This window comes from Falco cherrug, chromosome 6 (genome assembly GCF_023634085.1).
Source record: "Falco cherrug isolate bFalChe1 chromosome 6, bFalChe1.pri, whole genome shotgun sequence".
NCBI classification, from domain to species: domain Eukaryota; kingdom Metazoa; phylum Chordata; class Aves; order Falconiformes; family Falconidae; genus Falco; species Falco cherrug.
The window spans coordinates 41,919,240-41,936,578 of NC_073702.1; the positions used below are offsets into that span (position 1 = coordinate 41,919,240).

Genomic DNA, 17,339 nt, shown 5'->3' on the forward strand with positions numbered 1-17,339 from the left:
GTTCCAACCCCTCTGACACAGGCAGGGACACCTCCCAGGTTGCTCAGAGCCCCATCCAGCCTGGCCTTGAACACTCCCAGGGATGGGGCATCAACCGCTGCTCTGGGCAACCTGTTCCAGTGCCTCACCATCCTCGCAGTAAAAAATTTCTTCCCAGTATCTAACGTAAATCTACTCTCTCTTAGCTTAAGACCATTACTCCTCATTCTATCACTATACTCTCTGATAAAAAGTCCCTCCCCACCTTTCCTGTAGGCCGCCTCTAGTTACTAGCAGGCTGCTATAAGGTCTCCCCAGAACCTTCTCTTCTCCAGGCAGAACAACGCCAGCTCTCCCAGCCTGTCTTCATAGTGGAGGCTCCCCAGCCCTCTGATCATCTGTGGCCCCCCTCTGGACCCACTCAATCAGGTCCACATCTTTTTTACACTGCGGGGCCCAGAGCCGAACACAGTACTGCAGGTGGGATCTCACAAGAGCAAAGTATATCTGGAAATCCTTAAAACTCTACTCTGGGTTAGGTGGGTACTGTGCTTTGATAGTCTCAAGCTGTAGCCCCATTCTTGCCCCATTTATTTAATTCACCTTTCCCTCTTAGCCTAATTCCTCTTCCAGTACTCTTCTTAGCTATCTTGCCTGTGAATACAAGGAGTCCACAGGAAAAGACAAAGTTTCAACTCTCCATGCCTCATTAATCCTGCCTCAACCTTCAGAGTGCATACAAGTTTTCCCTGTCCCTATTTTCAGTCCAGATCATCTCTTCAGCTTTCTTTGCCCAGCTGTCCCAATCTTAGAATCGTAAGAGTATCTCAAATTGGAAAGGACACATAAGGATCACCCAGTCCAACTTCCTGCACCTTGCAGGACTACTCTGACAACCCTGACCATTCATACAATCTTTCTCCAGTGCCCCTAGTGCTACAGTAATCTGCAACTCCGAACAGGCACAAACTGTGATTCTTTCAAGTCTAATACATTTATTACTATTTACATAGTCTTATACCCACCCCTTTCAAGACCTACAAAAAGCAAAATCCTTATACAATTAAAACTGCTTTTGAAGTTCAAGCTCGTGCCTCAAAGCACAAAAACACTACAGCTACAGCCACCTAAAAAAAAAAAAAAAACCAAAAAAACCAAAAAAACCAAACAGGTAAGGAATTTCAAAATGGAGAAGATGAACCATTTCCTTTCATCTAGCCAGGTCATTTCTGCTGGAAGTTTCTAGAAATTTCAGGTGGAAATGAAAGCAGGCATGCAGCATAAGAAACTTTAGGTAAAACTGTCTATTTTCACCATTGTAGGCAATGAATAGCATGGAACAGCAAAATCCATGTGTACTCAACAATAGATGGTAGCAACAGCTCTGCTGACAAAACACTAGTGATGAGTTTTTGAGGTGTATCTTGGCGGGCTTTCTTGCCCTCAGAATACTGCAACTCGCAAAACAGTAACAATCAAGTCACATCCAAGGGAACAGTAATTTAAACTGAATTTACTAAAGAATATTTCATTTAATATCTTTCAGATGCCAAGTGTTTGTCTTGAAAATACTTTGTCATGTTTAACTTGTCATAACAAATACACATAAAAAATAAGGTATCATTAATAGATTAATACAATACAAAGATATTAAGACATGATGTTAGTCAAACAACTGTATGTATTTTTATTAAATACTGAAAGGTTATTAAAAGTTTAGTTTAAACATATGGAATTTACAGTTCTATATATGAACCAGTATTGTAAATACAAGCAATTTACAAATACATTGTAGCACTGTTCAGTAAACAAAAATCAGTATTGCTAAAATCATTGCTAAAATGGCAATGGCTACTTTGTTACCTTTACAAGTCCATTAAAACAATAAAATTATGTTAAAGTAGTACAACAAAAAAACTGGCAAGACCTACACCCAACAGGGACAACAGATTTCTATTAGCAGTATTCAGACTAACAGTACACTTACTAGGACCCCAAATATTTTGTCCTTTTTGAAGCTTACCATTAACATTTTATGCAGGTCCTCTTCAAAAGGATCAATGTTGTAATCAATCTTTTGTAAGTCATCTAACACCTCCCGTAACATAAACTGGTAATATTGCTTCATTAACAGGCCGCCCTTCAGAACCTCTTTACACTCTCTCACTAGCTGAAGAGAAAAAAACCAAAAAGTGCCATCAGTCAAGACATTACTCTTAAATTTCCTTGGGAAGTAAAAGCTTAATTTACCAGTCCAGTTTGTCTAAGTATGTTAGCTTATGACTACATAATTTCTACAGGTTTTAGAAATTAATACATGCTCTACATGCTGGCAGGAAAGATGTGACTCATTTTCTATCACAGGCTGCCCAGGGAAGTGGTTGAGTCACCATCCCTGGAGGTATTTAAAAGAGGTGTAGATGGAGTGCTTGGGGACATGCTTTAGTAGTGCACCTGGCAGGGCTAGGTTAATGGGTTGTACTCAATGATCTTAAAGGTCTTTTCCAACCTAAGTGATCGTATGATTCTATGCCATTTGCCACAGAACTGTAAACGCAGATGAAGCTGATGTTTTAGATCCCTGCCCAGGGCCACAGCAAGTAACTAACTGGATAGGTAAGTTCAGAAGTGGGCAAGAGGGCTCACAATCATCAGATCAGCAGTTTAAATGGAAGCAAGTCAGGAATAATAGGCAATGTGTTTGGCAGATGCTTACAGAACAATGAGAAATGTTTTACTACAGGATTATCAATCTACTGGGCAGGTGATCACTCTCAAAACATGCCAGACCTGAAAGCAGTTAGTGTTTCTTTTGTTGCTTCCCTGGGCAAGGCTAACATGAGGAAAGTTATCTTTTCAACTGAAAAAGTGGTCACTTTTGGCCAAACAGCTGTCAGCCCTCCCTGAAAGCTCAGAGGTTTTGTTTCTTTGAAGAAACTTGCACAACCACAGACACAAGAGTACACAAAGAGCACCAACAGTTTCAAACCTGCACTAACAAATGCTTCAGAACCACTACTAGTGCTAAGTGACTGCTCCTCTGAAATTATCATCAGTCTCCAGGTCTGACAAGCCCTAACCTTTTCTGAGCAACAACTTCATTAAATCAAGAGTATGAGAAGAGGAGTAGGATTCATGCGAAGGGTCAGTGGGAATGGAATTGTTCGTTGGTTAATCTGCTTTTAAAAATTTGCTTTTAATGGCTATCCTGGCAAAATAATATATCAATGTAGTGGATTCAATGTATGTGAAATTATAATGGCATGAAAGCAAAATATATACAATAATGTTATTAATATGACAAGAGTTTCTGGATTCTTTTACAGGCCAGAACATGTTACTCTGTGCTTCCCCGTGTGCAGGGGAAACATGGGTAATATTTTGAACTCTGTAGTTTAAAACTTACTAAGCTAGTTGAAAACCGTGGGGGAAAAAAAAGTATTTTTTTTATAAGGCAGAAATACAAGAATTACACATTTATATCCCTAACATGTCACATATTTAAAAATAAATGTGCGCTCTTTGCTGTCTTGGATCCACAAGGAAAAACATAACTTGTTCAAATATTTTAAAATTGGTATTTAACTACCCATTATTCACAGAGACAAATGGGAACTGGCAATATCACTTACCCATAAAACTTTAACATCTAGTATGGCATATCTTACAGATACAAGCAAAGTTCACTTCTAAAACTTGCAGAGCAACATTTGTCCATTCAAAATAAAAAAAAACAACCCTCAAAACTTCATTAAAAATAGTGATTGTTTTTTGTTTAAATAATACTGCTTTACAGTGATGTGTAGTGCTATTGAATAACAGGATATAGGATTTACAAAAAACTCTGTAGTGCTCATTTTAAGTCTCAACTTTTGGAACTGAAACTCACAAGGCAAGAGGCAAATAAAAATATGGTCTATAATGAGCACACTAAAGAATGTGCAGCTTAAACCGAAAATAATATCATATTATTGGTTTGATGGGTTGTTTTTTGTTTAGGGAGTTTGTACAAGAAATTATATTCTGCAGAGCAGGTAGGGCAGGTCACACAGGTACTCTACAGCAAGGAAGTTAGAAAGTTTATAAAGTCTTCTGGAGTTTTTTGGTGGTTTGTTTTTCTCTGTAATTCTGTAGTACTTTGTGAACTTGCAGAACACCCTAGACTTGCAGAACACTAGCACAAAACAGACCCTAGACTATGTTTTGAGCCTGCTCAAGATTTTAGGCATTACAATTCTTCGGGAAACAAATAGATCTATTTATGAAATATACTCCACAGCTCCTTTGCCTGTTCAGAAATATTGCGTGGGACAGCAAGCATTTGCTGACTTGAATTCATTTTTTCAGTATAATTAGCAAGACAGTATACATCATCAAAACAGTCTGTAACACACATGCTGTTTTCCAAGAAGAAAGTGTCATTTTTACTTAACTTGAAGTTCACAAGGAGAATACAAAATGTAAGGGCAAAAAACCAGCCCCAGTCTCTGGGGGGAAAAAAAAAGGATATATTGTCCTTTACAATACAGTATGCTATACTATATTTTACTGTAACTATGACTCTTAAGATTGAAATTGTAGGTACCATGCTTTTGGATATTAGGACACCTAAAATCCTAGTATACCAAAGAAAGAAAAAGAAGGGGTGAAATAAGAGGAGGAAGGTGGGCAACAGAGAGGACTGAAATTTATTTGGGACCATAAAGTAACTTAGCAGTTGATGTGGGAGCAGCAGATAACTGGAATGTGAAGTCATAATCAGCCCAAGAGCTTATTTAAATGTTTACCCTTAAAGACCACCTGATAAAATCCTGATCTGCTCATGATTGCCAGGGAGCAGGGAGATTACTTCAGACAATTTTAGTATGTCCTGGACTAGACTTTGAAAAATGGCATTGACCTAAAAAGCCTTCATTTTATTAGATAACCACCAGAAAATAAATCCTCATACAACATTCTCAATCAGTGACAAGACTGATAGTCTTGGGTCACTACCCACAGGAAATTTACACACTTTTATGTTTTTAAATGAAAAGTATGTATATTTATATAAAACAATATACTAGGAAAGAAATATTTTTTAAGTATTTGTTTTTCTTCTTCAACAGCTTTCACTATGTGACCACCACATGTTGGCAGAGGTCCTACGTTTGCAAAGAAGAAAAGATCAAGTCAAAGAAAAGAAATATACAGACCCTTAAAATTGGATACACTGCCTAAGAAACCCAAATGGAGGAAGATATATTGGACAAGCTTATATAACTTACACTGCAAATGGAACAAATTCTGTTTCTCTTTGCTGGCTGGTAATTCTTTAATCACCAGTTTTGTTTTGGAAGTCTAAATCAGAGAGGTATTTATGACCAGTTGTTTACTATGCAAAAAAATAGATCTCCATATGAAATATAAGACTATTTATAAAAGTTATTACATAATTATACATTGTCATTTCTTCAACTAATCCGCTTTAAACTGACCACCTTACCATAACAAAATGACAAAGTTATTTCAAATAGGAAATAGGTATAAAAAAAACCACCAAACACCAAAAAAGAGTTGATGCAAACCTGTTTAATACTCAAAAGAGATGGTTCCCCAGCAGGTCTTTGTTCCAACCTTAGCTTGAGACATTCATGGATAACATTGAGCAGGACTCGGCAAAGGACCAAGAATGCAGGTTCAAAAGACGGTAAGTCCATGGATTTCAGCTCCTCCCACGACACAGTGCTGCATTTTTGCTCACAACAAGGTGGGGAATTTAATAACTGCACATAATCTGAACACAACATGGGATCTGGAAATTCTGAAAACTATAACAAGAAATAGGTATCATGAAAAGGATCCTTAAATTATTTAGGATTTAGCATTTGTTTACAGTAGCATGCAAAAACGCCCATTTTTAAAAGGTAAGATACTATTAACTGGCAAATCAACCACAGAAGTTTCAATTTATCTCTTTTGTCTTTAAAGCTAAACTTCTTTTTTTTTTTTTTTTTTTTTTTGAGGATCACCAGGCTGAGGAAGATAATTATGGACCCTTGGGAGTGAACAAAATCTCTTATTTTATGTTTCAATATTAAAATGACTAAAGCATCCATTAAAGCTGGAGGTCACCTCTCACTACACAGGAAAAAACTGCTGTTTCAGTTATGTTATGATAAACATGCAAGTTAAGCCTAATATATCGGAACATACAGTCAGGTCATTATAAGATACAATACTTGAGAATTTCAAAATATATTAAAAAAACAAATCAAAAGGTCTTACACTGACAACTGTATTGAGAAACAAATGTGTACTTGACTACATCAGCTGAGTAACCTTGTTCCTTTTCAAATCTATAGGGCGTATATTATGTAAAACTCCACACTGTAAACTAATGCAGTATTTAAGAAAGTGTCATTAGTTAAACTGAACAGAATTATTGAAAAAATAACTTATGAACTTTGGTAGATGTTAAGAAATTGAAACTGAAACTAAAAAAGGAAGATAGGTCAAGCTGGTTGGTTTTCAGTTAATAAACTCATTTTTCATTTACATTTAAATGAAATGGCATTTATAATCAGACAAAATAATTGAAACTATCTGAAATAGACATCCTAGATATCTAAACTATATATCTTGTGATAATATGCTAAGCAGAGCTGTACATGGAGGCACTCTGGTGTTTAATTTAGGAAGAAAATTTGGACTGCAATCTGTGTGCAGCTCTTGAAGATAACACACTGTACATCAGCTAAGGACAAGACTTGTTTCAGATTAAGTTTGCTTTATTCTAATCCTCATTTCACAGCTTCTATGACACCTGAACTACCTTCCTTCATATATTAGGCATAACTGGCATTTTTTAGGTTTTTCCTCAGTACCACATTTAAACACCACCACTGCGAAGGAGAGGAAAACGTTACCAGAAATTACATCAAAGATAAAGCACCACCTAGAAAGTTAAAAAAATTAAGCCACTTTTAAGCTTAGTTAGTATCTAGCAGACAGTAAAAAAAAGAAATTGTTTATTCCTTTACATCTACACACACATTTTTTACATTTGTGCCTACAGTGTCATACAAGCTCTGCTTTCTCAGAAGAGCCACACAAAATTGCAGTTACTGACAAAGTCAGGGGGTTTAGTGGGTTTGGGTTTTAATATTGTGATGTTTCTTGGCTGTCACGGGGCATAGAATAGCATATACATTACTCTCCAACGTTGACACAAAACACATTATGCACTGCAGGTTCTTACATAATTTATAAAACCACTAGCTCATTACACAGAAAGAGCAAACATGCACGAGCAGGGATTTCCTCTATACCTAGCTTAGCTGAAGTTGAACCACTAGTTGATATACAGTATAAGAACTTATCTTCTTAGATGCTATATAAATGTCCTCTTTTTACTAACTCTTTTCTAAAAGAAACAAAGAAACGTATAGCACCAGAGCTAAAGGTTTTTATAGAAGTTTTCATTAATAACAGATCATGAAAATACTACACTTCTACAGTACAACAAAATATTTAAAACATACAATCCTCACTGTGATGCAAGTACAGCACTAGAAAATTTAGTTCTTAGGTAAGTATTAAAGAACTAGTCTATAAGCAAAAATAAACAAAGAAATTGAATAAATGTATTATTACATTTCCTACGATTAAGGATAACAACATATGACATGAGATCTTAGCATTAGACACCTAATTTAATATTGTTCAGTTTGACTAATCTTAATCTTCAGTGGGCCCAATCTAAAATGTTTCATGTGACTACCAAATACTTCTTAAAAAAAAAACCAAGAAAACAAGGTCCAAGCCATTTATTGAGATCATACATAAAAACCATACTCAAAAGCGCAGCCAGTTGATTAAACAACAAACAGGCTTAAATACTATTCTACTAAAGTAACACCTAACTAAAGCAAGAAATACTAGTCATTTTCTTTAGGGATCAGCGCATACAACTTCTACACAAAACAGACTCTATAGCACCTAGAGCCTTGTTAAAGTATCAGAGCCCATGACCAATGAAACTTGTATTTTAAAAAAATGCTAAAACCAGCTATCTGTATAAACATTTACATATATTTAAGATGAAATGAGCATTAAAATGCATACAGTAGAAGAATCCAGAAAACACATTTTAGATGAAAGACAGTGTTTAAGTAACAACAGAAATGAAAGTTATGTCCAGAGATTTTAAAGTGTATGTAATACACAAACACAGAGTCAAGATATAAAAGTAACAGAAGTAACAAAGATTAACAAAATACTAGCAGCTCTGGCTGCATACAGATATCAAATTGGACTGCACTAAAAAAAAAAACCAGGACACTACATTCAGAGTACTGTCAGATGCAGAGACCCAGCAATTCAAAACCATCTCTTCTATTTTACTCTGATGTCATCTTTTGCTGCAGCAGGTACAACACTTCTGACAAACAGAATTTTCCTTTTTTGACAGCATTTTTTTAATTTGAGGGCAGGAAAGAAGTTCACAATTTTACAGCATTCACCTTTCATCATAATTCTTAAAAGAGGACAATATTCCAAAGAAAATGTAATAATTACTGAAAACGAACATTCAAAAAAGTCACAAAGATAGAGAAGACAGGAGGAAAGATGAACCTTACATCTTAAACAAGTCATCCAATGCTAACTTACCAAAAAGTTTAATTCTGTGAAGCTGCAGTAAAGACTCTAGCTACTAGTGTTTCATTAACTTGTTTTGAGAAACCTTATGAAGTCAAACATTTGAGGTATTTGGAAATTTCAAAAATACTTTCATAGTAGTTTTCAATAGCCCCAAATTATGTTTTATTTCCTTTGTTTTTTTAAAGGTATTTCTGCCCATCTATAAAGCTGAACTTCCTATCTACGTATATATGGTTTGGGGATGCTTTTGATTACTGTAACAGATACCTGCAAGTTTTACTTAAGCATGTGACTTTTTAGAATTTCCTAGAATACAAGTTGAAATCAATTAGAGAATAAATAAAAATTCAACCAATAGCTTCATTTTTTTTACAGTAGCATCTACACTAGAAAAAGTACGAATAAAAACTTTTTCAAAATACGTACCTTCATAAATATAAATTTATTCATCCTAAAAACATAACCTCCAAAGGAGATAAAACAATTCTTGTTTCTTTTCAAATGTGACAGTCAAGAGATCAGCAATGTGTCAAAGGCCACATGTGGTATCCATATTAGAACAGGCACATTGGCTAAGAAACTCCTTTGTCCAGAATCCATGGTAAGGCACCACACACAGTGCCACTTTATCAAGGAGGGCAAGCAAACCTTACTACTAGTTCTTCCTAGTATAAAGATGCCTACAAGTTAGGTAAAGTTTATATTAAGGAACAATATTCTGCCTTGAACGAATTAGCGGCCACTACTTCAGCTACCGTCCTTCATTTACTGCTTATTTCATTATTTTTTTTTTATTAACTCACAAGCATTCTTGATTAAGAATATACCATGACCCAACGACAAAAAAAATTAAACTAAGATCCAGCTAAAGAATGCAACATGCTAACATGACTTGCTTACATAGATTTCAAGGTTAACAGAGTCCATTCACTTATCCAATCTGGCCTCAAGCATAATGTGCCACCACAGTACTTCATTCATTTACATGAGGAAAACCCCAAAATAATAGTGATGTTTTCATAAAGGGTGTCTTGCAGAAAGATATCCAGTCTTGAAGGCAAGGAAAGGACAATGACCACTTCCATTGCTACTTCTTCTCATGATTCAACTTCTGTGCCTTATTTTCCATTGTAATTTTTCTGACATTGCTTCAGACATTAGAAAATGTAATGAGCAAAGATGTTATCATAAAAATGTCATTTCAAATACAAAGAACAGAGAACTAGCTCGTGCTTCACACAAATTCTAAATCAGGTCAACAACAGATTCATTCCCATGGAAGTAGAGGTAGGCTCTTAATCATAACATACACTATCTTTCAAAAGCCAAAACAACTGTAACTTTCCTAAGATCCCAATTCCTCCCGTTTCAGTCAGAAACAATACAGCAGGGGAGGTACTCCTGTTACCCGTTTACACTAGTAGCAACCTACCTCCAGCTGGTGATCACTCCTTACCAACGCCATTCGGGCCCTTTGCAATGAGCCATGCATTAGCTTGTGCAGTCTTAAAATTAGCTTCCTCAACCCCATTTGCTTCAGTGCTTTATCTACAAATGGCCTGTAAATAGAGGTCAAACAGTGTTGGCTGCAGCTTGCCTCAGCACTGCATTCTGGAATAACCCAAGAGGTGGAGTCATCCTCAGATTCAAGCCTATCAAGCCTCCTTGAAAAATGGTCCTGAAAGTCAAAATTTGGCTTATTAGTAAAATTGTTCTTGATGGCTTGTCTAAGTTCCTCAACATTCTCCTCAGAGATTTGTTCATCACCATCACTCTCCTCTGTGCATGTTCCTGAGGATTCCTTTACTTCTGTTTCCCTATCAACTTCTTCATCCTCTGGGTCATTGTCCTTAGATGGTAAAGGAGAAGGGATTTCAAACACTGGCCAGCCAATGTCAGAAAGATTTTTGATGCCCAAAACAGTTCCCATAATCCTTAGTTTTTGATTTAAGTCTTTTGTAATATTTAACCATAGACAGAGTGCCTGCACTCTGTCCTGGAAGTCCTTCGCAGCATACTTTTCATAGTCCTTTTGAAGAGCCTGCAGAGATGGGTAAAGTGCTTCTATATACTCTAGCTGCTCCATTATCCGCTTTACTTGCTCAAATGAGACCCGCTGCCGATGGAGGTGTTCATGGTAACTTGAGTAATCCAAAGCACTAGTTCCATGTGTTGCTTTGCAAACTCCTTCTCCTGAAGTACCATTGAGACTGGCTCCGTTTTTTACACAGGAGAAGCTTCCATAGTTCACTTTGAAGGTGAGGATTTCATTGATTATATCAGGGATATCTTGACGGGCTGCATAGAGATAGAGGTCTTGGTCATTAATGCTCCGGCCAGCATGCCAAGCTTGCAGCTCTAGCCAGATCAGTTCATTGGATCGGTTCAGCCAGACAGAAGAAGTGTTTTCCTGTCCTCTTTGCTCCCTGTCCTTTTTCTTTGAGACTGAGGTAAGTTTTAACAAAAGCCGCAGGGTTTCAAAGAATTTTAAGCGGTCTGCTGGACAATCAGTCCTAGAAGTCTGGCGTGCAGTTCTGGGTATTGGCATGGGCACAGAGACTGGAAGCTTAGCATTGCTACAGCCAAGGCTGAGGTAAGGCTTATTGAGATCAATGTCTGGAATTGGTTTTTTTGGCAAAGACCCACCAACTGAGTCTAACATAAATGAGCACTGCACGTTTTTCTTGTGATCTCGTTCTGTTGTCCTTAGGGTATCTCGAATCTTTTTCCCTTGCTTATAGCTGTGCTCCTCCACATTCTCGATGGTTTTCCCATTGTCTTTATGCACAGTCTGAGTTGGCACACTCATCTTTTCTGTAAGAAAAAAAAAGGGGGAAAAAAATGTGACTGCAGCAACAAGAAAAAACATCAGTCAATCCAGCTCCAAATCACATTCCTTAGGTCGAGCATCAAACATAAAATATTGTTTAATACCAATAAAAGAAAATAGGCATGGATAGAAGAAAAATACAGTCTTGGAAATTACCATCGGTATAACTAAATCAATAGCAGCACCAGAAGAATTTTTCTTCCTCTTCTATAGAAAGGACCTCAGAGAATTCTCATTATCTTGAGTATGCTGTCTGCTGAGAACTGAATATGATGAAAAGAAAAAGAACAGTTTCCAAGTTCATTTTCCACACATTTGTCAAACAACCTCCCCCCCAAAAAAAACCTCAAAAAGCAACAGAGCGTTATTAAGGTTTCCAAGTCACACAGAACTGAAGAGATGCCATTGCACATGCAATTTCATAAAAACTTGAGCATGTACAAATTCTGAAATTCAGCTTGAATGATCTGATTCTGCCTCCTGGCGGGGCTTGATCTCAGTTCTAGGAACCCCTCTGTAGTCTTAATACACTGCCTTAACACCACAAGCCTACCTCCCCACTCTCCCAACACACACACACACTTGCTTTCTCCCTTACCTGCAGCCCTTCCCCGCCCAGTTGTGAAATCTCCTCTTCCCTCCCTGTTCCTTCCTCAGAAGCAGCTGGCCTTACCACTCTTCCATAGCACTAACAAAAGTGCTTCAACCTAGGCTTTCCAGATCAGGACAGGAGGAACTACTTGGTATTAAAACAGTGATTCTCTCTCTTTTACTTAAGGAATTGGTGGCAGGCCGGAGGGAAGCAGCTGTATATAGACTAGTTGCAGTCCTGGGACCGGCAGTTGGAACACAACAAGCTGCACAGTCACAGGGCCCCTGCTTATTAAAGCACAGAACAGACTTTCAGAACAATGGCTGAATACTTTGTCTTCTTTTCATTGTTCACTGTGACTCTAAGGATTATCTGCTGCACATGGCTCATTCCCCATGCTAGCAGTAGTAATTTCCTTAGAGTCCATGCTCCTCACTATACACTTAATTAATACCAGAAATACCGGTAAGTTTATTTACAAAACAGACCTGCTCAGTGGAAGAATATTATTTCCTTTCTATATACGGAAAATCACGATAGAGAAAGATCCATCACGCCAGCATACTTTTGGGTGCCAATAATGGGAAAAGCTATTGCTCAACATTTCTGACCGTTGAGCACAGCGTTGAACGCTCCCTGACTTCAACTGTACCTTGAATTCTACACAATTTGCAAATCACATCCCAGAATCTCCAGCTTGCTTCTAGGAAAACATGACACAGACAGATTTTAATTCGTGCTGCTTGCCTAGTATCACACAAATTTTCATGACAGAATTATATTATCACAGGATGCATTTCACCGACTTAATTATTAGATGGCCCTTCATTCTTCTGTCGTTCACTACTTATCTTCCAGCATTTGCAACAAAAGAAGGTACAGTCATGTATAAATCTGTTTCTTTCATCATAAAATTAAAAAAAAAAATCTCTACTCATGTAAGACAGCAATTCTCTGTAACAGAACTGGTGTGGTAACATAGCTCAAAGGTTATCAGAAGTATGCACACACCTTGTATTAAGGTTGCAAAGATGTCTGAAACAAAAGTGGAGAGGTATGTGGTCAGAGCACCTTATTTGTTTCCATTACGAACCCTGTTTTCAGCTGTTAATGAGCAATAAGTGAGTTAATAGGGGTGTGTCTTGCCACAATGCCTCCTTCCAATCTAAAAAATACATAATTTAACCCTTGCCATGGTTGTGTAAAAGTGGGACAGGTCACAATGCACACAATGGCACTTAATTATGGAAAAAAATGAAATTATGTTCTGAAGAACATGAGGAAGAAAGAACTAGTCATCACAAAAACTTGTTTCTTGCAAATACAGACTTTATTAATGCCTCTTATTCTACTTTTATTTCAGGTATTCATATACCTTTCTCTGACTAGCTACCAAGTACCATAAGCAGATGACAGAAAAACCTAACTCAAACAGTTTTCCTCCTGGAAATTGAAACCTATCAGTGTTTCTAAGAAACCTGCTACAGAATTCACTGTCATGGATGTTACATTTATCTACCCAAACACTACTGTCAGACAGCAGTACCTCACCCTCACTGGTTACTAACTCATGAGACAGAAGGTCTACTGAACATAACAGCTTGAATCCCACACCACGGCTGGCACTACTGTGAGGAGGCAACAGCCCAAAACACCAGGACAGCCAAGCAGCAGGAAGACACATTCTGCACTGGCAGGAAAAGAGAAGGAAGATGAAGGAGGTTGGCAGAGATGAAACACATACACACATTCCTCCCTGCCTCCCAGACTCTGGGGTAGATTAGAAATGATTCAACATTTAACAGCACTTTGATGATGAAGATTTTGGTGACCTTAATAAATGAAAACTCTGGCACATTTAAAGATCATTTTCTGATTATACACTCTAGATAGGGGTCCTCTAAACCCCTTCAGTTTACATTTTCAACATGTTATTCTCCTTCAATATTAATCTTCAGATTCCCCATCCCACCAAAACACATTAAAAGAAAGGCAAGTTAAAAACAGATTATTAGAAATCCAAAATCTCTTAACACTTGAACATTCATCATTCTTAACAAAGCCCAGGCACAATAATCCACAAAGTGTTTCAAAATCCTCTCATTTTTTCACATAAACAGGTGCCAATGATTCAAATATACTGGACAATTCTGCAACAAATAAATATCAATGTCACAACTGGACCAGCTGCTACTACAAATTTTATTGTAGTTCTGTAATATAGGCTTAAACTAATTCGTAAAACAAGTTCAGCTGCATTAACAAATTTTGAGTTACAATTACCTTTAGTGCTACACAGGGCGGGTAGGTTTCACAACCAAGCAACTGGTTGGTGAGAGGGGGCACGTGGTTGAGTGAGATCTTAAACAGCTCGTAAAAGAAAAAGTGACAAAATGAGCTTGAGGAACTTTATAGGGTTAAGAAAGTGGAGTGGATAGAGGTTCCCTTTCAAGTATCAAGTGGCAGAAGTTTCATACTAGAAAGCAGACAGAGGCACTGTTTTTTTTATAGTTCAAGAAGCTAATACTTCAATAAGCAAGCAAGCACTGCTGGACTGACATTCCATAACCTTCGAGTCAGAAAAAAACAAACAGGAGACATATGTATGTCTTAGCAGCAGCTATGAAATTTAGCTTAGAAAATGTGAATCCCATGGGTTTTGGGCTATAGGAGAAATGATTCAGAAACTATTTTAAAACAGATTATTGTGTCAGTTTATTGATAATAAATGCATGTTCTAAGAAACTTGGTGTGACAGAATCAAACAAATATTGGAGAGGCAAGTAAGCAAGCCCCTAATGCCCACAATTCTTTCAGTTGCCTAAATAAAGATACCTTAAATCTGTGTTAGATGTAAATGAGAAGTAATTTCAAATTTTTTTTTTAAACTGGTTACGGCAAACTAACTCCTGAATGAATTCTCTTACTGAAGTAAAACCAATTCAATCTCAGTAACAGTGTATGCATACACATTCAAGGTAAATCAGACGGTAGTCCACTTTGATATCTTTGGTTTTGGGGTAGGGGGTGAGGGAGTGTTGTTGTTTGGGCTTTTTTTGGTGGGCTGTGGTTTGGTTCCTCCCCTCCCCAATGCAGAATAAATTTTCTGAAATTGTACACATAGTCAAAGTTAAATAAAATGAACTATGAACTCTCCAGAAAAGGTATTTTACAAGATACAACACTATCCAACTCATAAAACATTAAAAAAAAAAAAAAATCAACCCCAAACATATTTTAAGATACATTCACAGCAACCAAGAACAGGCTATTATTATTCCAGAAGCTAGAACCATTCCCCTCACAAGTAGAATGATGGACCTTGCTCCAAAAACTCAAAATCTATGAGGGAGCTGTTGTTTATCGTTGCTATTTCTTACAATGGTATCAATCCTCAATATGTGCTCAGCACCAAAGGGTTACTATGAAACATTACGCATTCTAGTTCTTTAGTATCACAATTTCTCTGTTTAGAACCTAACATGTCTTTTTTTTTTTAAAGCACAGAAAAAAACCCAAGAAAATCATAGGAAGCAAGGAAAGTTATGTAATAACTACCATATACAGAACTAAGTAAGGTTAATGTTGCATTCGAATAGTTTAACTTAACCAAAAGGCACAATTAAAAACCAGTAAAAGAAGCTTAATAATGGCAATGCCTATACAGCTAACTGGCAAGTATAACAAGAGTTCTCTTCAATTCAGTTCTAGGAAGAAGTCTTTTGGTGAACGGTCTCTTCACAGTGACACCATTCAGAGGTTGTATGAAATGGAAAGGAACCAAAAGCTTTGGAAGACATTTGCATGGGCCCTTCAACTCTATGCAACTGAAGAACAGACTGTATTCCCTTATCCACACTAAACCATTTACCTTCTTCTCTCCTACACCTTACCTTGAAAATGTAATCCTTGCAAGTAAACGCACTCTGTGATAACATTTCCTGTTTCATGTGTAGCAATTTAAAAAAACTGCTTCCAAATTATTAACTGGCAATAGCCAATCTGCCATAACAACTCTGGCAAGTAACCTTGTCTAACATAGTTGTTTAAAAACAAACAAAAACCCCACAAAAAATACCAAAACAAAAACCCCAAACAAACCTAGGTATGTTCTGTATGAAAATACTGAATATACAATCTTAAAAAATGGCTTTTTTGTACCCACAAGCTCAGCAAAACCACCAAAATTGCATCATTTTTTTTTCTTACAAGGTCTGCTTGAAAAGATGTATTTACCGCATTTTTTTACAATTACCTTTTCAACAAGCAACTACCGTATTCTATATATGCTTAAAATTAAAGAAATAAAAACTTAAAAATATTACTTTAACCTAACTATGTTTAATATCAGTTATTGTTACTTAGTAACATTAGGAAAAAACACATATCAAGTACCTTTTGTCTCTTCACAGTTACGACTTTATGATAAAAACATCAACACAAGTAAACGACGGTAACTACACTTTAATTGCTTCAGTGACACTAAAGAGTAAATAGTCACTGAAAACTTCATACTTCTATAAAACATACTGCAAAGAGCTTCAGAACATGAAACTGGGGCAGAGAATCAACTACACCATTACTAGAGACCATAGAACTGCAGAAAAAAATCAGAAAATACCTCTGAAGGTCATTTTTTCCAGCCTCCTGCTCAAAGCAAGATGTATTTCAAACCTAGTTTATCCTGCTCACGATCTTATCCAGTCGTGTTTTGGAAACCTCCAAAGATTCAACAACCCAAAAACCTCTCTGGCAAACTGTTCACCGTTTGACCACTCTTGTGTTAAAATTTTTCTTCTAACACCCAAACAATTTTCCCTTGCAGCAACCTCAAACAGCCGCCTCCTGTCCTTTCGCTGCACCTCAGTATCTGGTTCCATCTTCTGCGTATCTCCTCCATCAGGCAATGAAAAGGCTACTACAAAACCTTTATGGTCATTTTAGTTAAAAAAAAAAAAAACAAAAACAAAACACCATACCTACCTTTCAAAGTAGAGCGGCTAGCAGGTCTCCCAACGTTATTTTTCTGATGCTTTGTTGACATACGCTTCATCTGGCGGGGTGTACTAGGAGGGGAAGTTCCATAGAAGGTGTCAGCACTTGCTTCATCTGATAATTCCTCAGGGTCAGATACAGAGATCTTGCAAGTAGCATCTTCTGATTTGCACTCTTTCCTGTAAAGAACAGGTATAAACCATGATGTCAAATACAAAGAATTTTTACTTGCAATTTGTGGTATTTAGAGAGCTAATCCATCAATAAAGCCTGACCAAAGTTAACCTTCTATATTTATCC

General features: G+C 37.0%; 1 protein-coding gene across 7 annotated transcripts in view; it reads right to left on the minus strand.

Moving 5' to 3' along the window:
* MAP3K4 (mitogen-activated protein kinase kinase kinase 4) overlaps positions 1-17,339 on the minus strand; it is an 80,928-nt gene that overhangs the window by 42,425 nt on the left and 21,164 nt on the right. For all 7 annotated transcript variants that reach the window (XR_008732720.1, XR_008732718.1, XR_008732719.1 and 4 more), the window contains exons 2-5: positions 17,028-17,218; positions 10,055-11,436; positions 5,547-5,789; positions 2,003-2,149 (exon numbers count right to left, since the gene is read on the minus strand). Coding sequence is in view for 4 of the 7 variants with exons in the window: in XM_055713410.1 (XP_055569385.1) it covers positions 2,003-2,149; positions 5,547-5,789; positions 10,055-11,436; positions 17,028-17,218 (1,963 nt within the window). In the remaining 3 variants the exon portion in view is untranslated. The remainder of the gene's footprint in view (positions 1-2,002; positions 2,150-5,546; positions 5,790-10,054; positions 11,437-17,027; positions 17,219-17,339) is intronic.